The sequence below is a fragment of the Gorilla gorilla genome, chromosome 20, assembly GCF_029281585.2.
Source record: "Gorilla gorilla gorilla isolate KB3781 chromosome 20, NHGRI_mGorGor1-v2.1_pri, whole genome shotgun sequence".
Taxonomy (NCBI): Eukaryota; Metazoa; Chordata; class Mammalia; order Primates; family Hominidae; genus Gorilla; species Gorilla gorilla.
Genome location: NC_073244.2, coordinates 25,563,752 through 25,584,211, shown reverse-complemented (window position 1 = coordinate 25,584,211; position 20,460 = coordinate 25,563,752). Strand labels below are relative to the sequence as shown.

The 20,460-nt window shown below is 51.5% G+C and overlaps 1 protein-coding gene across 2 annotated transcripts; it reads left to right on the top strand.

Moving 5' to 3' along the window:
* The first annotated feature begins 703 nt into the window (after positions 1-703).
* Positions 704-20,194, top strand: TMEM161A (transmembrane protein 161A). Of its 2 annotated transcripts, none has more exons than XM_004060353.2 (12): positions 704-779; positions 4,291-4,394; positions 5,975-6,055; positions 6,432-6,529; positions 6,678-6,834; positions 8,855-9,006; positions 17,910-17,970; positions 18,061-18,204; positions 18,308-18,421; positions 18,644-18,818; positions 18,950-19,046; positions 19,628-20,194. In XM_004060353.2, exons 1-12 carry the CDS (start codon positions 777-779, stop codon positions 19,879-19,881), a joined length of 1,440 nt encoding a protein of 479 aa, XP_004060401.1. In that variant the 5' UTR covers positions 704-776; the 3' UTR covers positions 19,882-20,194. The 2 variants fall into 2 exon arrangements, with proteins under 2 accessions (XP_004060401.1, XP_018870918.1); XM_019015373.3 differs by having other exon boundaries at positions 726-779; positions 6,753-6,834.
* Positions 20,195-20,460: the final 266 nt, after the last annotated feature.

Genomic DNA, 20,460 nt, shown 5'->3' with positions numbered 1-20,460 from the left:
ATGCCTGAAGCTGACACTACGGCTAGTATTTTCTGTCACATGAGCCAAAAACTTTCCTTTTTTGCTTGAACCCATGTTAGTTGATATTTTGTGGAGCACAGCCAGAGTCCTAGCTGATAGAGATGAATAAGGCACTTGCCAGGTGAAAAAGATTGAGGCATTCTTTTTTGGTTTTGTTTTGTTTTTATTTTAAGATTGAGGCATTCTTGAAGGCATTGCAAGATGTAGGATATTTACAAAGGCCTGGAGGTATGAGAGAGCATGGTGGGCGCAAGTTGTACTATAGGGTGCACAATAGTGCTAGCAGCAGATTTAAGTCAGGCAGAAGGGTCTGAATTCAGTCTGAGTACTTAGCCTACTTAGTACTTAGGAGTACTAAGTACTTCGTCTACTGAGTGGGAGCCATTGAATGTTCTTTGATGGGGGGAGGGAGTTCTACTCTCAGAAATGTCCCTTAGGTGGGAATAAATGCTTTCGCTGCAAACCTTTGAGATAAGTGTAGGAAAGAGAAAACTAAGCCTTAAGAGAGGTCGGCCACGCAGGCCTCCCAGACACAATCTTGACTTTGATCGATCCGAACCAGCGTATCTGAACTACAATTTCCGGCATGCAACGCGAGCGGCCTCCTCGTCCCTGGTGATTTGCCGGCTCGAAACACACTGATTGGCCGGACGGGATGCTCGTCAGACCAGAGTCGGGCTCTAATTGGTCGAGTTTCCGCAGAGTGCCCGGAGCCCTAGGCCGGTGGGTGAGTGCACCGCGTTCTCGCACGCGTCATGGTGAGCGAGCGTCCCGCGAAGTGGGGGGTTCTGCAGGGCCGAGGTCCAGCCGAAGGGGTCCAGGGAGACACTGAGGGAATGGATTGGGGTTTCTTCTTGGGAATTGGAGGCTCTGAGGGATTCGGGGGCACGCTGAAGGCCGTGTGTCCCTCTCTGGGAGCCCTGCTCTCGCTACAGGACCTCCGAGGGAGTCGGCGGGAGTTGTACCCAGGGGGACTGCCCCTAAGCGTTCTGGGGATTCTGCCCTCGAGACCTTTTAGGGGTCTGGGATCCTTTTGAGGGGTCGTGGTCCCACAGAGGGGACTGGGGACCCCAGCACATTTGGAACCTGGTTAAGGCGGTGTGGGGTCCTGTTGGGGATCCACTCTGGGGACGGGGGTCCTGCAGGAGCGTGGGGGCCGCGCCGACAGGATCCATCGGGGGTCCCTGCTATATCGGGGTGTGTGGAACGGGCAGGGGAGGCCGTGGGAGGTGGACTCAGGAGGTCTGGTTGGCCTCAGGGCGGGCAAGGTTCTCAGAGTGGGAGACAGGAAAGTTGGAACCTTCAGGTCTCACGCGGCTCTGGGTCCAACCCACTGAGTGTGTTCTTAAAACTTAGCCCAGTCCCTGGGGGTCAGGCTGGTGCAGGGAGATGGGGGACTCCCACAACCCTGACGGGACCGGCCTGGGCAGAGAGAGGGACGTGGAACTGGAGGGTCTCTGCCTGGGACCATCCCCGAGGAGGGGCGCTGGAGATGGCCCTGAAGGAAGGGCACTGATGGCCGGAATTATTGAAAGTGGGGCGTCGTCCCAGGCGGAGGTGCAGGACGCCGTAGGAGATGAAGGCACAGGCTCCCGGGAATGAGGAGGGAGGCTGCATTGATTTTATCAGGGTTCTTGAGTTCGAGAATCGTAAATCCAGCGAAGGGAAAAGAAGGAGCTGATGGAAGACTCCAGAAAATCCTTGGAGATGTCTGCAGAGCCCTGACCCTGAGACAGGAGGCTGGGTGGAGGGCAGGGCCATCAGAACATCCCTGGACAGACCTCTGGGAGCCTTAGGTGGAGAGATGCACCCCTCCACCACCTTTTCCCTTGGAGGGTTTTGGGGGGGGGTGGGGTGATTGATGAAGAGCCCAAAGGTCCAGGAAGACCTCTGAGACTCCAGTGGTTGGGTGCAGGGAGGGCTGAGGAGAGAGCTGAGCTGTGGGGAGGTGGAGGGATGGTCTCTAGCTATGCCTGCAGGGTGCAGAACCAAGTTGGGGGCTGACTGTGAGACTGGGAAGGGCCTGAACCACCTGGAAGGGTATGGGATGATGGGTGAGTGCTAGGGTCTCCCAGGAGAGCCTGGAGGAGGCTACTGGTTGAGCTCAGCAGAGAGGTCTGGGCTGGAGGTGTCACCGTGCTGAGGTTTTGATGGGCTGGCTGATTGGGTGGTTAAAACCCTGGCAGGTCACAGGAGAGAGGTCGGAGAGAGAGGAGAAAAACAGACTGGGGGGTGGGAGGGCGGGGTCCTAGGGGAAGGGTGGGGCTTCAACAGCCCTGACCCACTGGCTTACAGGGGCCCATGGGCTGGCACTCATGGTCCCTAAGTGCCAGCCAGCCAGTCTGCACTAGGGTCCCGGGGAGGGCGAGCAATGAGGACTTAGTGATGAGAAAGATGCCGCCACCAACCTCATTACTGAAAAAAGATTTCTGGTCTCAGTTTACAAGTCACAGGTACAGAGAAAATGTCCTATTAGTCTGTTATTTTATGTATTTTTATTTTATTATTATTATTATTATTTTGTTTTGAGACAGAGTCCCACTCTGTTGCCCAGGCTGGAGTGCAGTGGCTGCCTCCCAGGTTCAAGCAATTCTGCTGCCTCAGCCTCCCAAGTAGCTGGGATTACAGGTGCCCGCCACCATGTCTGGCTAATTTTTGTATTTTTAGTAGAGACAAGGTTTCATCATGTTGGCCAGGCTCGTCTCAAACTCCTGACCTCAAGTGATCAGCCTGCCTCAGCCTCCCAACATGCTGGGATTACAGGCACGAGCCACCGCACCTGGCCTCAGCAGTCATTTTGAATTACCATGCTAGGCCCGGTACCCATCACATTAGGGTTTTTCCGACTAAATTTAGCTTATTTATGCCTGATTAAAGGATTATTTTTAATAATTAATTTTACTATTAAATAAACTTTATTTCATTTTGATGATAATACCAGAACACTAGTAGACAGCTCTCCTGAGCACATAATTTTACATAATTACGTAATTACTGGCAGCAAATGGGTATTTACTGCATTCAAGCAGGAAAACCCAGCTTTACCACAGACTGATTCTTCTAAAACGTTTAAAAATAAGTATATGAAAATGTGTTCTGAATTAAGAACTGGGTGAGAAAATTCCTAATTAAAAAAAAAAAAGCCATAGCTGGGTGTGTTGGCACATGACTGTAGTCCTAACTACTCGGTAGGTTGAGGTGGGAGGATCACTTGAGCCCAGGAGTTTGAGACCAGCCTGGACAACATAGCAAGACCCCATCTCTAAAAGTAAAAATAAAAATAGGCCGGACACAGTGGCTCACGCCTGTAATCCCAACCGTTTGGGAGGCCAAGGCAGGAGGATTGCTTGAGCCTAGGAGTTCAAGACCAGCCTGGCAACATGGAGAAACCCTGTCTCTACAAAATAGACAAAAATTAGTTGGGTATGGTGGCGGGTGCCTGTAATCCCAGCTAGTAGGGAGGCTGATGTGGGAGAATCACTTGAGCCTGGGAGGTTGAGGCTGCAGTGAGCACCCCAGCGTGCCACTGCACTCCAGCCTGGGTGACAGAGCAGGACCCTGTTCTCCCCACCACTCCCCTGCCAAAAAAAAAAAAAAGAAAGAAAAATAAATAAGCTCACCCCACTCAGACATGTAGGTCTTCACACCAAAACAGGAGGTGGCCAGGAGCATAGACGCCCTTTCAAGGAGGTTAATTACAAAGGGAAGGAGAGGGAGGAGGGTGATGGAACCATCAGGGATCACTTAAGGTGGGAGACACTTAGGGGAAGGAGCTACCAGGTGAAGGAGAAAGCTAGAAGCTCAACTGAGACGCAGTGGCTCCCTAGGTGACAGTGCGGGGTGCAGAAGGCGGTGGGAGCCGCTTTCACTGAGTGTGGCGGGCTCGTGGTTAGGGGCTGGAAGGTGGTGGTGAGGAATACAGGAGACTACATAGGAAGCACCCATTTCCAGATGAGAAAACTGAGACTCCGGGAAATAATATTATACCTGAATCCATAGCGGAGGCGGGAGGCAAATCCCATGGTCTCCACTGCCCTACACTCCCGCTAGGTGGTGAGGGTGGGTGTTGATCTCTGACGTGGGAGGGCAGGGCCATGCTAGGTGAGTCCAGACTCACCCCAGGACTCTCCCCTAAGAAGCCGCTAGAGCCTAAGAGGCTCGCCCTTCCCCCATCCGGCCTGACTTCTCTATAAATGGCCTGGGTTCCTAGGGAGGGAGGGAGCTTGTGATCCTCTGGCAGGTGCTGCCAGTCATGTCCCCTCCCCCCAGGCGGTCCTCGGAGTACAGCTGGTGGTGACCCTGCTCACTGCCACCCTCATGCACAGGCTGGCGCCACACTGCTCCTTCGCGCGCTGGCTGCTCTGTAACGGCAGGTGAGCCCCGCCCCAGCGGTGGGAGGGGCCCGCGGAGTCACGCCTCCTTCTGGCTCCCCACGCCCCGCCTCACAAATTGCACAGCCTAGATTTTGGTTGGTGGGTGGTGGGGGGAAAAACGTTGTTGAGGTGTAATTGAAGTACAACAAACTGCATATATTTGTTTTTTCTTTTTCTTTTTAGAGACAGGGTCTCACTCTGTTACCCAGTCTGGAGTGCAGTGACCTGATCATAGCTCACTGCAACCTCAACCTCCTGGGCTCAAGTGACCCTCCTGCCTCAATCTCCGGAGTAGCTGGGACTACAGGTGTGTGCCACCATGCCCAGACAATTTTTAAATTTTTAATAGAGATGGGGTCTTGCTGAGTTGCCCAGGCTGGTCTCAAACTCCTAGGCTCAAGCGATCCTACCACTTTGGCCTCCCAAAGTGCTGGGATTACAGGCGTGAGTTCCCATGCCTGACACAAACTGTATATATTTGAAGTACACAGTTGGACTAGTTTTGACAGGTGTACACATGGGTGGAACCATCGCCACACTCCCCACGTCCCTCACTGTTCCTGCCTCCCTGTAACCCAGCCTTCCTTCCACCCCTGCGTCTGCTAGAGCTCACCCGCTCTGGTTTTTGTCCTTGCGTGGGTCTCTGATGCTTTCTGAGAATCTGGTGGCAACTGAATTCTCTCCTGAGAAAAATGTATGTGACAAAAACAAAGGCAAAAAAAAAAACACGTCAGAGATGATAGCTCAGGCCCATAATCCCAACACTGGGGGAAGCCAAGGTGGGAGGATCACTTGACCCAGGAGTCTGAAACCAGCCTGGGCAACATGGCAAGACCCTGTCTCTACAAAATATTTTAAAAATTAGCCAGGTATGGTGGCTCATGCCTGTGATCCCAGCTAATCAGGAGTCTGAGGCAGGAGGATCGTTTGAGCCCAGAAAGTCAAATCTGCAGTGAGCTGAGATGGTGCCACTGTACTCCAGCCTGGGCGACAGACCAAGGCCTTCTCTCAAAAACAAAAAACAAAGGCCGGGCGAGGTGGCTCACACCTGTAATCCCAGCCCTTTGGGAGGCCGGGGCGGGTGGATCACTTGAGGTTGGGAGTTTGAGACCAGCCTGGCCAACATAGTGAAACCCTGTCTCTAGTAAAAATACAAAAATTAGCTGGGCATGGTGGCGCATGCCTGTAGTCCCAGCTCCTCGGGAGGCTGAGGCAGGAGAATCACTTGAACCGGGGAAGTGGAGGTTGCAGTGAGCCAAGATCATGCCACTGCACTCCAGTCTGGGTGACAGAGGGAGACTGTCTCAAAAAGAAAAGGAAAAAGAAAAGTTGCACACACTGGCTTCCCCAGGAGAGTTAGCCAGCAGATTCAAGGGTATCCAAGCTCCCTGAGCCCACTCAGCCTAGATCTGTTGGTCTCACGATTTCCCCAGAATTTCCCCATGCTGTACCCTCACCTACCTCCCAGTGTTCCCCTGGCCTAGGCTACCCTCTAACTAGAATCCCTGGATTTGGGGTTCACTGCCTCAACCTCCCAACCCCATGCCTGAGCTTCCCTGACTGCCCGTCCTTGCTCTCAGTTTGTTCCGATACAAGCACCCGTCTGAAGAGGAGCTTCGGGCCCTGGCGGGGAAGCCGAGGCCCAGAGGCAGGAAAGAGCGGTGAGTAAGCTGGGCCCCAGCCCCAGCCTTGGGAGGGTGGCTCCTCCCCAGGAACGGCCTCACCCCTGCTCAGGGGGCTCTGGGCTCAGGGACACAAGACCAGCCCACCCATACTTCCAGGCGCTGATCTGGGCACAGGTGAACCGGGAGACCCTAGTCCAAGGAGATGGTCACTGTCAAGTTAGCATCTGTTTCCTGGCAGTTTGCTCTAGCCAGTCCTGTGGGTGGGTTGGGGGGATCCCCATATCCCAGTGTGCAGAGGAGCCAAGGTTGTGGGAAGAGATGGTCTCCAGGCCAGCTGCTCTGAGCTCTGAGGGTGGCTGGCCCCAGTGGAATGCATGCTCACCGTCCCTCTTGCTTGTCACCATCCTCCCAGGTGGGCCAATGGCCTTAGTGAGGAGAAGCCACTGTCTGTGCCCCGAGATGCCCCGTTCCAGCTGGAGACCTGCCCCCTCACGACCATGGATGCCCTGGGTAATAGCCCAGTCCCATCCCTAAACTCTACTCCCTCAGCCCTGAAGGTCTCCACACCCTCATGGGGGTGGGGAGGATTTGAAGGAAGAATGTTCTATTAGGAGGGGAGCGAGCTGGGCCCCAGGGCTGAGCAGAGTGCCCCCCACAGTCCTGCGCTTCTTCCTGGAGTACCAGTGGTTTGTGGACTTTGCTGTGTACTCGGGCGGCGTGTACCTCTTCACAGAGGCCTACTACTACATGCTGGGACCAGCCAAGGAGACTAACATCGCTGTGTTCTGGTGCCTGCTCACGGTGACCTTCTCCATGTATCCTTCCTCTCTGCTCCCTGCCAGTGGGGCGGGTGGGAGCAGGACCTGAGCTTCCCTAAACTGGTGTGGCAGTTTCCACCTGCTGTGCCACAAACTTCCCCAAGCTTAGTGACATGAAGCAGACATTTTATGTGCTCTGGCTCTGTGGGTGGACAGACTGGGCTGGGCTCAGCAGGTCGGTTCATCTCCACTCCACATGGTCATGCCCTTTGGTGGCGGTAGAAATGCCAGGAGGCAGGAGGGAATGCCTTGCCCAAAGTCACCCACCCCACTCCTATTCTTTCTACCATATTCTCCTTGTTTAAGGAAATCACCAGGCCAGTCCACAATCAGGGCCAAGAAAGATATGGTCCCTTGGCAAAATTTTTAAAAATATATACTCCAGGCACGGTGGCTCATGCTTGTAATCCCAGCACTTTGGGAGGCTGAGGCAGGCGGATCACCTGAGGTCTGGAGTTCAAGACCAGCCTGGCCAACATGATGAAACCCCGTCTCTACCAAAAATACAAAAATTAGCCAGGCGCGGTGGCTCATGCCTGTAATCCCAGCACTTTGGGAGGCCGAGGCAGGTGGATCATCTGAGGTCAGGAGTTCAAGACCAGCCTGACCAACGTTGAGAAACCCCTTCTCTACTAAAAGTACAAAAATTAGCCGGGGGTGGTGGTGCATACCTGTAATCCCAGCTACTCAGGAGCCTGAGGCAGGAGAATTGCTTGAACCCGGGAGGTGGAGGTTGCAGTGAGCCAAGATCACGCTATTGCACTCCAGCCTGGGTGACGAGCGAAACTCCATCCCCCCAAAAAATTGTGTGTGTGTATATATATATGTATGTACATGTATATATATTTGTTGTTGTTGTTGAGACAGGATCTTACTTTGTTGCCTAGGCTGGTCCTGACTGGCTTCAAGTGATTCTCCTGCCTTGGCCTCCCAAAGAGAGCAAATACATGACTTTGGGGACCCAAGTCTGAGGAAGCACAGAAAGAATGCTACTCCTGTGACTTTTGGAGTGGGAAACCTGTGTCAAAATCCACTGGTTCCCCAGATTCCCATGCTTTTTTGTTTTTTGTTTTGTTTTGTTTTTTGAGATGGAGTTTTACTCTTGTTGCCCAGGCTGGAGTGCAGTGGCATGATTTAGGCTCACTACAACCTCTGTCTCCTGGGTTCAAGTGATTCTCCTGCCTCAGCCTCCCAAGTAGCTGGGATTACAGGCATGCGCCACCATGCCTGACTAATTTTTGTATTTTTAGTAGAGACTGGGTTTCACCATGTTGGTCAGGGCTGGTCTCAAACTCCTGACCTCAGGTGACCTACCTGTCTCAGCCTCCCAAAGTGCTGGGATTACAGGCATGAGCCACTGCGCCTGGCCTGTTGTTGTTGTTTTTTGAGACAAGATATCCCTCTGTCGTGCAGGCTGGAGTGCAGTGGTGCAATCAGGGCTCACTGCAGCTTCAAACTCCTGGGCTCAAGCGATCCTCCCACCTCAGGCTCCCCAGTAGCTGGGACCACAGGGGCTACCACCATGCCCAGCTAATTTTTAATTATTTTTTGTAGAGATGGGGGTCTCACTATGTTACCCAGGCTGGTCTTGAACTCCTGGGCTTAAGTGATCCTCCTGCCTTGGCCTCCCATAGTGCTGGGATTACAGGCATGAGCCACCGTGTCTGGCCCCCATGCTGCATTTTGACGGCAGATTGGAGATGAAGCCCTTCTATATCTGATTGCTTTTCCAAGGGATGTGAAGTAGGTGAGGTGGGTGAAAGAGGCAGGGTCACCCAGGGCGGGAGGCTGTACAGACATGGTGGCCTGATGAGGCCATCTCCCACTCAACAGGAACCCCCAGCCCACATCCTGATCTGAGATCCAGCACCCCAAAACCGAACTCCTCTAGGTCATCCCCAAGGCCTATTTGTGCAGCAGTGCTTGTTCCCTGGAGTTGTGGGGTCCCAGACGGGGTGTGGTGAAATGGGCAGAGTGGGGCAGTGGCACCTGAGGCCTCCTTAGCTCCAGCCTCCAGCAAGATGTTCCTGACAGTGACACGGCTGTACTTCAGCGCCGAGGAGGGGGGTGAGCGCTCTGTCTGCCTCACCTTTGCCTTCCTCTTCCTGCTGCTGGCCATGCTGGTGCAAGTGGTGCGGGAGGAGACCCTCGAGCTGGGCCTGGAGCCTGGTAAGTGCAGCCCCCAACGTGGGGCCACCGCAGCTGTCACTCCCTCATGTAATCTGACCAAGATGGTTTAACTGGCTCCGTGTCCAGTACGAGTAGGCAAAGGAGTGGGCTCCTGGGGTGAAGGCAGTCCCCATTAGTGACCATCTCAGCTCATGAACCTCGTTGGGCTTTGGGGAAGACAGGACATTCCCTCTCTCACTGTCTCTGATGGACACTCATGGCTATAGCTCTTTTTTTTTCTTTTTTTTTGAGATGGAGTTTCACTTTTGTCACCCAGGCAGGAGTTCAGTGGCACGATCTAGGCTCACTGCAACCTCTGCCTCCTGCATTCAAGTGATTCTCCTGCCTCAGTCTCCCAAGCTGGGATTATGGGTGTGCACTACCACGCCTGGCTAATTTTTGTATTTATAGTAAAGATGGGGTTTCACCATGTTGGCCAGGCTGGTCTCAAACTCCTGACCTCAGGTGATCCACCCACCTCAGCCTCCCCAAGTGCTGGGATTACAGTTATGAGCCACTGTGTGTGGCCTCTTTTTTCATTTTTTAAAAAAATTATTTATTTATTTATTTATTTATATTGAAACAGGGTCTCACTATGTTGCCCAGGCTGGTCTCACACTCCTGAGCTCAAGCGATCTGTCCACCTCAGCCTCCCAAATTGTTGTTATTACAGGTGTGAGCCACCGTGCCTGGCCTCTTAAATGATCCTTTTAACATATAATTTGGACCTCATCACTTCTCTGCCTGGCACCACACTCCCCGGGTCTTAGGAGAAAGACCATAGTCCTCACCATGGCCCACATGACCCTGCTGACTGCTTGAGTTTTACCTTCTCCAATTCTCCCTGCCTTTCAGTTTTTAAAATTATATATGTTTGATATATACAAAGAAGATGTGTATGTCAATTATAAAGCAAAATAATCATATGAGTACCTGCAAACCTACCCCTCAAATAATAAGTAGGTGGGGTAGTGACTGCACCAATCTCCCAAGGGGGCGGCAGTAAGGTTTAAATGAATCAAGATCTGTGGATAGGGCTTGATTTTTGCCAACCTAGCCCTCGTCACATGGAATGATGCCCTCTGTGGCCTTAACATGCATTTCTCTGATTACCAGGGAAGTTGAGCACCTTTTCCTGTTTATTCATGATTCATGTCTCTTCTGTGAAATTTTTGTGAAATACCTGTTCACATTGTTGCCCATCTTTGTATCTTTTTTCTCTTTGAATTTTTTTCATTGTGGTAAAATAGACAAAACATAAAATTCACCATCTTAACCATTTTTAAATGTGCAGCTCAGTGGCATTAAGTATATTTAGATGGCCGAGCATGGTGGCTCATGCCTGTAATCCCAGCACTTTGGGAGGCTCAGGCGAGCAGATCACCTGAGGTCGGGAGTTCAAGACCAGCCTGATCAACATGGAGAAACCCTGTCTCTACTAAAAATACAAAATTAGTTGGGCGTGGTGACACATGCCTGTAATCCCAGCTACTTGGAAGGCTGAGGCAGGAGAATTGCTTGAACCCGGGAAGCGGAGGTTGTGGTGAGCCAAGATCAAGCCATTGTGCTCCAGCCTGAGCAACAAGAGTGAAACTCCGTCTCAAAAAAAAAAAAAAAAAAAAAAAATGTAGGCCAGGCGTGGTGGCTCACATGTGTAATCCCAGCACTTTGGGAGGCCAAGGCAGGCGGATCACAAGGTCAGGAGATCGAGACCATCCTGGCTAACATGGTGAAACCCTGTCTCTACTAAAAATACAAAAAATTAGCCAGGCTGGTGGCGCACGCCTATAGTCCCAGCTACTTGGGAGGCTGAGGCAGGAGAATGGCGTGAACCTGGTAGGCGGAGCTTGCAGTGAGCTGAGATCGCGCCACTGCACTCCAGCCTGGGCGACAGAGCAAGAGTCCATCTCAAAAAAAAAAAAATGTCTATTTAGATGTCGTGCAACCATCACCACCGTCCATCTCCACAACTCTTTGCTCTTGCAAAACTGAAACTCCAGCCCATTAAACACTAACTCCCTGTTCCTCCTTCTGCAGCCCCTGACACCCACCATTTTACGTCCTGTCTCTGTGAATGTGACCACTCTGGGTTCCTCATATAAGTGGCGTCATACAGTATTTGTCCTTTTGTGACGTGCTCATTTCAGTTAGCACAATGTCCTCAAGGCATATCCATGTTGTAGCAGGTGTTAGAATTTTTTTTTCTTTTTTTGAGACAGGATCTCACTCTGTCACCTAGGCTGGAGTGCAGTGGTGCAATCACAACTCACCTCAGCTTTGATCTCCAGGGCTCAAGTGATCCTCCCACCTCAGCCTTCCAAGTAGCTGGGACCACAGGCACATGCCACCACACCTGGCTAATTTTTAATTTTTTTTTTTTTTCTGTAGAGATGGGGTCTTGCTATGCTTCTCAGGCTGGTCTCAAACTCCTGGCCTCGAGCAGTCCTCTCACCTCCGCCTCTCAAAGTGCTGGGATGACAGGCGTGAGCCACTGGGCCCAGCCAGAATTCCATTTTTAAGACTGAACACTGCCAGGGGCAGTGGCTCGCGCCTGTAATCCCAGCATTTTGGGAGGCCAAGGCGGGCGGATCACGAGGTCAGGAGATGGAGACCATCCTGGCTAACACGGTGAAACTCCGTCTCTACTAAAAAAAATACAAAAAATTAGCCGGGTGTGGTGGCGGGTGCCTGTAGTCCCAGATACTCGGGAGGCTGAGGGAGGAGAATGGTGTGAACCCAGGAGGCGGCGCTTGCAGTGAGCTTAGATAGCACCACTGCACTCTGGCCTGGGTGAAAGAGCAAGACTCCATCTCAAAAAAAAAAAAAAGACTGAACACTATTTCATTGTCTGGGTAGAACACATTTTGTTTATTCATCGACAGATGAATGCTTGGGTTGTTCCCAACTTTTGGCTTTTTGACTAATACCGCTGTGAACCTGAGTGTACAGGTGTCTCTTTGAGACCCCATTTTCAGTTTTGGAGAGTATATATCCAGAAGTGGAACTGCTGGATTATATGATAATTCTACTTTTAATTTTTTGAGGAACTGCCATACTGTTTTATACAGCAGCTGAACCATTTTATTTTATTTTTGAGACAGAGTTTCACTCTGTTGCCCTGGCTGGAGTGCAGTGGTGGCGTGATCTCCACTCACTGCAACCTTTGCCTCCCGGATTCAAGTGATTCTCATGCCTCAGGCTCCCAAGTAGCTGGGACTACAGGCTCCCACCACCACACCCAGCTAATTTATTTTTTTATTTTTTTTATTTTTTTTTTTTGAGACAGTCTCCCTCTGTCACCTAGGCTAGAGTACAGTGGCATGATCTTGGCTCACTGCAACCTCCATCTTCCAGGCTCAAGTGATTCTCTTGCCTCAGCCTCCCAAGTAGCTGGGATTACAGGTGTGCACCACCACACCTGGCTAATTTTTGCATTTTTAGTAGAGATGGGGTTTTGCCATGTTGGCCAGGCAGGTCTTTAACTCCTGACCTCAGGTGATCCTGCCCATCTTGGCCTCCCAAAGTGCTGAGATTACAGGTGTGAGCCACCACGTCTGGCCACACCCAGATAATTTTTGTGTTTTTAATAGAGACAGATTTTGCCATGTTGCCCAGGCTAGTCTTGAACTCTTGAACTCAAGCAATCGCCAGCCTTGGACTTCCAAAGTGCTGGGATTACAGGCGTGCACCACTGTGCCCAGCCCATTTTATATTTTATATTCCCAGCAGCAGTGCACAAGTGTTCCAAATTTATCCACTTCATTGCCAATACTTCTTTTGTTTTCATTTGCCCACTATTTGCATTATTTTCCGTCTGCATACATGCATCACACTTTCTTTGCTGAGTCGTCAAATGTAGTTGTAAGTGTCACCTCTAGTGTCTTGATGAATGGAAGTTGATTATTTTAGTTGATATTTGTCTTGAAAAATATCCTTCCCTAAAATCAGAAAGTCATTCTACATTGTCTTTGTTTTTTTTTGGTTTTTTTTTTTTTTTTCAGACAGAGTCTCGCTCTGTCCCCCAGGCTGGAGTGCAGTGGGCGATCTCTAGTATTTTTTACTAGAGATGGGGTTTCACCATGTTGACCAGGCTGGTCTTGAACTCCAGACCTCAGGCAATCCACCCGCCTCAGCCTCCCAAAGTGCTGGGATTACAGGCGCGAGCCAGCGCGCCCGGCCTACTTTTTGTATTTTTTACTAGAGATGGGGTTTCACCATGTTGACCAGGCTGGTCTTGAACTCCAGACCTCAGGCAATCCACCAGCCTCAGCCTCCCAAAGTGCTGGGATTACAGGCGCGAGCCACTGCGCCCGGCCTACTTTTTGTATTTTTTTACTAGAGATGGGGTTTCACCATGTTGACCAGGCTGGTCTTGAACTCCAGACCTCAGGCAATCCACCCGCCTCAGCCTCCCAAAGTGCTGGGATTACAGGCGCGAGCCAGCGCGCCCGGCCTACTTTTTGTATTTTTTACTAGAGATGGGGTTTCACCATGTTGACCAGGCTGGTCTTGAACTCCAGACCTCAGGCAATCCACCAGCCTCAGCCTCCCAAAGTGCTGGGATTACAGGCGCGAGCCACCGTGCCCGGCCTACTTTTTGTATTTTTTACTAGAGATGGGGTTTCCCCATGTTGACCAGGCTGGTCTTGAACTCCAGACCTCAGGCAATCCACCCGCCTCAGCCTCCCAAAGTGCTGGGATTACAGGCGCGAGCCACCGTGCCCGGCCTACTTTTTGTATTTTTTACTAGAGATGGGGTTTCACCATGTTGACCAGGCTGGTCTTGAACTCCAGACCTCAGGCAATCCACCTGCCTCAGCCTCCCAAAGTGCTGGGATTACAGGAGCTTGCCACCACGCCTGGCTGAAATATTTTAGAAGAAAATATAGAATGACTGGCCAGGGGCGGTGGCTCACACCTGTAATCCCAGCACTTTGGGAGGCCGAGACGGGCACATCATGAGGTCAGCAGATCGAGACCATCCTGGCTAACACCGTGAAACCCCGTCTCTACTAAAAATACAAAAAATTAGCCAGGCGTGGTGGCGGGCGCCTGTAGTCCCAGCTACTCGGGAGGCTGAGGCAGGAGAATGGCATGAAGCCGGGAGGCGGAGCTTGCAGTGAGCCAAGATCACGCCACTGCACTCCAGCCTGGGCAACAGAGCAAGACTCCGTCTAAAAAAAAAAAAAAAAAGCTGGGCGAGGTGGCATGCACCTGTAATCCCAGCTACTCGGGAGGCTGAGGCAGGAGAATCGCTTGAACCCTGGAGACGGAGGTTGCAGTGAGCCGAAATCATGCCATTGCACTCTAGCCTGGGCGACAAGAGCAAGACTCCATCTTAAAAATCAATAAATAAAATATTTCAACTTTTACATTTCGTATAAGCTCCTAAACTACTCACTGTTGCTGATGGACAGTGACATTAATTTTTGTGTTATCATATAGGGGTCAAATTTGAGTGTCTCCATGGACTAACCTTGCTAAAGAATTATATTTTTATTGAATTGCAGATTCTTTTTGGTTTTCTTTTGTTCTGTCTGATCCTTCCCCTTTGGTGTGGCTAGGACCTCTGGATTTTACAACAGTACTGGCGTACCTCCTTTTCTTGTTTCCAATTTCTCAGCTACTTGGCTCATAAATTTTCAATCTTTTCTAATTTTATAGCATATATAGCATTTAATGCTATATATATTTTACTAGGTCTCACTTTTGTTCACCTAAGTTTTTTTTTGTTTTTGTTTTTGTTTTGAGATGGAGTTTTGCTCTTGTCACCCAGGCTGGAGTGCAACTGTGCAATCTCAGCTCATTACAACCTCTGCCTCCTGGGTTCAAGCGATTCTTCTGCCTCAGCCTCCTAAGTAGCTGGGATTACAGGTGCACACCACCACGCCTGGCTAATTTTTGTATTTTTAGTAGAGACGGGGTGTTACCATGTTGGCCAGGCTGGTCTCAAACTCCTAACCTCAGGTGATCCACCCACCTTGGCCTCTCAAAGTGCTGGGATTACAGGTGTGAGCCATCACATCTGGCAGTTCACCCAAGTTTTGACTGATATTTTTTATTATTCTGTTTGGGGTGTTTTAACATTTCCCTTCTGATTTCTGTAGAGATGGGGTCTTGCTATGCTTTGACCTATGGATTATTAAAAATTTTTAATTTTTCAAACATAGATCTTTAAAAAAATACATATTTATTTCTAGCTCAATTGCACAGATGGTCTATTTGAAATAATTTCTTTAAAATTTGGTAAGATTTGCCCTATGGCCTGGAATGTGATCAGATTTTGTGACTATTCCTTGTTTTCTTGAAGGACATATTCTGTTTTTGTTGTTTTGCCTTTTTTCACATGTTCTAATTGAAGGACATATTCCCTGGCTCTACGAGTTTAATAAATTCAAATCTCCATCTTGCCTAACCTTTTGTCTGTGACTTATCAGTCAGCAGAAGTTAATCTCCCTCTGGGACAATAGAGCTCTCAATTTCCCTATCAATTCTGTCAGTGTTTTCTTTATATATTTTGCAGCCTATTCACAATTCACAGATTAGTTCTATTCACAGATTTAGAACTGCTACATTTTCCTGGTGAATCAGCCATTTTATCATGATGTATGGAACCCTTCTGTCTTCTAATACTACTTTTTTTTTTTTTTTTTTTTTTTTGAGACAGTTTTGCTCTTGTTGGCCAGGCTGGAGTGCAGTGGCGCAATCTCAGCTCACTGCAACCTCTGCATCCTGGGTTCAAGCGATTCTCCTGCCTCAGCCTCCCAAGTAGCTGGTATTACCCGCCACCACGCCCAGCTATTTTTTGGATTTTTAGTAGAGCCAGGGTTTCACCATGTTGTCCAGGCTCGTCTCGAACTCCTGACTTTGTGATCTGCCTGTCTTGGCCTCCCAAAGTGCTGGGATTACAGGTGTGAGCCACCGCGCCTGGCCTATTCTAATACTACTTCTTAGTCTAGTTTGGCTGGTAGTAGTATAGCCTTTCTAGCTTGCTTTCTTTTGATTAGTATTTGCTGTATTTTTTTAACATCCCTTTACTTTCAGTCTTCCAGTGACTTTATGTCAAGGTATGTCATCCTTTAAAAAACATGTAGCTGGATATTTTCAATGTAGTCTGACAGTCTTTGTCATTTAACTTTAAAGTTTAGTCTACTTACATTTATTGTGATTACTGACATATTTGACTTTGTTTCTACCATCTTACTTTTTTGCTTTCTATTTGTTCCTTTTCTGTTGTTGCAGTTGACATTGGCTGTCAGCCTAATTGTCGTTCCTTTGTAGGTGATCTGTCTTAACTCCCTGGCTGCTTTGTGATTTTTTTGTTTTTGGTGTTCTGCAGTTTCACTCCATTATGTCTAGGTATGGATTTCTTTTTATTTACATGGTTTGATATACTTTGTGTGTGTCTTTCATTCTGCAAACTTCTCAACCATTCTCTTCCAGTAATTCCTTTTATTCTTCATTCCTTCTCTTTCCTCCCTCTGGGGCTCTGATTTGATTTGCGTTGGGCTCTCTGTTCTGTCTTCCTTATCTCTTAGCCTCTCTTCATATTTCTCACCTACTTGTTTTTCTGAGTTGGAATCTGAGTGATTTCTTCAGATCTGTCTTCCAGTTCATCAGTTCCTCCTTTGGCTGTTCCTAATGTGCTGTTTAACAACCTATTATTTCAATACTTACATTTTTCCTTTGGAAGAGTTTAATTTGGTTCCTTTGCAACTCTACCCAGTCATCTGAAGGAATTCTCATGTCACTTGTTCTGTGATTACAGCTTTCATTTCCTTAGTCATTTGACACATAATTGACAGCACCAATTTCTGAAGTCTTTGAGGCCTAAACTTGACTGTTGTTTTTCTGTTAACTCTCCTTTATGGTAATTTGTTTCCTTATGCATTTGGTGATTTTGCCTGTGAGCTCATATGAATTTGCTCCTTTTTTTTTTTTTTTTTTTTTTTTTTTGACAAGGTCTTGCTCTGTGCTGGAGTGCAGTGGCATGATCTCAGCTCACTGCAACTTCCACATCCTGGGCTCAACCCATCCTTCCCACCTCAGCCTTCACAGTAGCTGGGACTATAGGCGTGCACCACCACCCCTGGTTTTGTATTTTTTGTAGAGATGGGGGCTTTGCCATGTTGCCCAGGCTGCTCTCAAACTTGTGAGCTCAAACGATCCACCCGCCTTGGCCTCCCAAAGTGTTGAGACTTACAGGTGCAAGCCACTGCACCCAGCCCTGCTCTTAATTTTTGAAAAATCTTGGGTCCTGAATTGAGGATTCCTTCCTCCAGGAGGACTTTGGTTTTCTCCTGCAGGAGTCCTTCATCCCTCTCTAGATTCCTTCTATAACCTAGGGAGCTCAGGCTCAACAGATACCCCTGAATGTTCCCAGCCCAATCAGGAATGTCTGCCTGGTGCATTCTGTTTCGTTTTCTTTGAGACTGAGTTTCACTCTTGTCCCCAAGGCTGGAGTGCAATGGTGCAGTCTCAGCTCACCGCAGCCTCCGCTCCCCATGTTCAAGCGATTCTCCTGCCTCAGCCTCTCAAGTAGCTGGGATTACAGGCACCTGCCACCACACCTGGCTAATTTTTGTATTTTTAGTAGAGATGGGGGTTTCACTGCGTTGGCCAGGCTGGTCTGAAACTCCTGATCTCAGATGATCCGCCTGCCTCAGCCTCCCAAAGTGCTGGGATTACAGGCGTGAACCACCACTCTGATCTTGTTTCTTGTAAAAAGTACTGTGTAACTAGAGCACAAAATTGTCCTTGTGCCTGGCTCAGGGCCTGGCAGACCCTTGTTCATTCCTACTTGGGGAGCAAACAGATGCCTGAGGGATGGGGGGTTAGGGAACAGAGTGGCCTTAGAGACCCTAGGAATTCACTCTACTCGGTCCTCTTCTTATCGTCCCCAGGTCTGGCCAGCATGACCCAGAACTTAGAGCCACTTCTGAAGAAGCAGGGCTGGGACTGGGCGTGAGTCCTGGGAATGGGGGAGGGAGGCAAGGGCAGGCTGGGACCCTCCCAGGGTCCCCCAGGCAGGCTCGTGACCTGGTGTTCTCCTAGGCTTCCTGTGGCCAAGCTGGCTATCCGCGTGGGACTGGCAGTGGTGGGCTCTGTGCTGGGTGCCTTCCTCACCTTCCCAGGCCTGCGGCTGGCCCAGACCCACCGGGACGCACTGACCATGTCGGAGGACAGGCCCATGCTGCAGTTAAGTGGGTCCCTTGGTGGGTGGGGGGACTAGGGAGCTTAAGGGAGAGACTCGAGGAGAGGGGGTACCCAGGCCTCACTCTCTCCTGCCCTCACCCCCCAGGTTCCTCCTGCACACCAGCTTCCTGTCTCCCCTGTTCATCCTGTGGCTCTGGACAAAGCCCATTGCACGGGACTTCCTGCACCAGCCGCCCTTTGGGGAGACGTGTTTCTCCCTGTGCGTATTGGGTGGGGCTAGGAGGTATCTGGGGCTCCCCTGGGTGCACCAGCCGCCCTTTGGGGAGACGTGTTTCTCCCTGTGCGTATTGGGTGGGGCTAGGAGGTATCTGGGGCTCCCCTGGGTGCCCCAGCCTCTGAGATTCAGGGAGGAGCCTGGGGAAGATCCTGGGGGGTCGGGGGCGACCTTCTTAGTCCCTTGCCCCCGGCTCTCTCCGCACAGGCTGTCCGATTCTGCCTTCGACTCTGGGCGCCTCTGGTTGCTGGTGGTGCTGTGCCTGCTGCGGCTGGCGGTGACCCGGCCCCACCTGCAGGCCTACCTGTGCCTGGCCAAGGCCCGGGTGGAGCAGCTGCGAAGGGAGGCTGGCCGCATTGAAGCCCGTGAAATCCAGCAGAGGGTATGGACGCCCCGATGACCTAGGCCAGAGGGAACTTGGGGCTCAGGGTGGGGTTCCTGGTCCTTTGGGCGTGGAGTCGTCCCAAACCCAGAAGGCCTCCTGCTGCAGCCACCCCTGCTACCTGCCCACAGGTGGTCCGAGTCTACTGCTATGTGACCGTGGTGAGCTTGCAGTACCTGACGCCGCTCATCCTCACCCTCAACTGCACACTTCTGCTCAAGACGCTGGGTGAGATGCCGCGGTGTGGGAGTGGAGGAGGGGCGGAGCTGGAAGATAAAACAGGGTGGAGGTGGACTCTGGCGGGGGCCGCGGTGGGGGGGAAGAGGCGGGGCCTAGGCAGGGGGCGGAGACTGTGGTAAGGCAGAGTCTGAGCAGGAAGCGGAGCCTGGAGTGGGGCTTGCCTTGGACAGGAGGTGGAGCCTGGGGATGGGTGCAATCTGAGCAGGAGGCGGGGCCTGGGTAGGGGGCGGGGACTGTGGTGAGGCAGGGTCTGAGCAGGAGGTGGAGTTTGGGATGGCGTTTGCCTTAGGAGGTGGAGCCTGGGGAGGGGTTGCGTCTTGGCAGGAGGCCGGGCCTGGGGAGGGGGTAGGGCATGTAGTGAGGCAGGATCTGAGCAGGAGGTGGGGCCTGGGATAGGGTTTGCCTTGGACAGGGGGCTGCGCCTGAGGGGGTGGAGACTGGGCAGGAGATGGAGTCTGAGACAGGGGTGGGAGTGTCTGGAGGAATGGGCCTGGCTCCCCATGCCAGCCCTGTCCCTCGCCCCCTCCCCCATTTTTCCACTCATACCTCGCTTCCTCCTCTTCTCCTAGGAGGCTATTCCTGGGGCCTGGGCCCAGCTCCTCTAGTATCCCCCGACCCATCCTCAGCCAGCGCTGCCCCCATCGGCTCTGGGGAGGATGAAGTCCAGCAGACTGCAGCGCGGATTGCCGGGGCCCTGGGTGGCCTGCTTACTCCCCTCTTCCTCCGTGGCGTCCTGGCCTACCTCATCTGGTGGACGGCTGCCTGCCAGCTGCTCTCCAGCCTTTTCGGCCTCTACTTCCACCAGCACTTGGCAGGCTCCTAGCTGCCTGCAGACCCTCCTGGGGCCCTGAGGTCTGGTCCTGGGGCAGCGGGACACTAGCCTGCCCCCTCTGTTTGTGCCCCCGTGTCCCCAGCTGCAAGGTGGGGCCGGACTCCCCGGCGTTCCCTTCACCGCAGTGCCTGACCCGCGGCCCCCCTTGGACGCCGAGTTTCTGCCTCAGAACTGTCTCTCCTGGGCCCAGCAGCATGAGGGTCCCGAGGCCATTGTCTCCGAAGCGTATGTGCCAGGTTTGAGTGGCGAGGGTGATGCTGGCTGCTCTTCTGAACAAATAAAGGAGCACGCCGATTTTTACAAACAGGGTCTGAGTGGTTTGGGACTCGGGCGTGTGCAGGGTGGTAGCTGCCTTGCACGTCCCTGTGGCACCTGCCCGGGTGCAGGGTGGGGGCTGCGCGGGAGGGAGAGAGGAGCAGGACTGAAAGGGGAGCAAAGGTCTGGGAGGAGAAAGGAGAGCAAGAAGGAGGCCAGGCTCGGCGGCTCACGCCCGTAATCCCAAATCCCAGCACTTTGGGAAGCCAAGGCGGGCAGATCACTTGAGGCCAGCAGTTCGAGACCAGCCTGGTC

Bases quoted from the DNA above. Each gene is read 5' to 3' on its own strand.
- TMEM161A (XM_004060353.2), top strand. The intron at 4,395-5,974 runs GTGAGCCCCGCC...CCTTGCTCTCAG, and splicing joins TGGCTGCTCTGTAACGGCAG to TTTGTTCCGATACAAGCACC. The intron at 17,971-18,060 runs GTGAGTCCTGGG...GTGTTCTCCTAG, and splicing joins AAGCAGGGCTGGGACTGGGC to GCTTCCTGTGGCCAAGCTGG.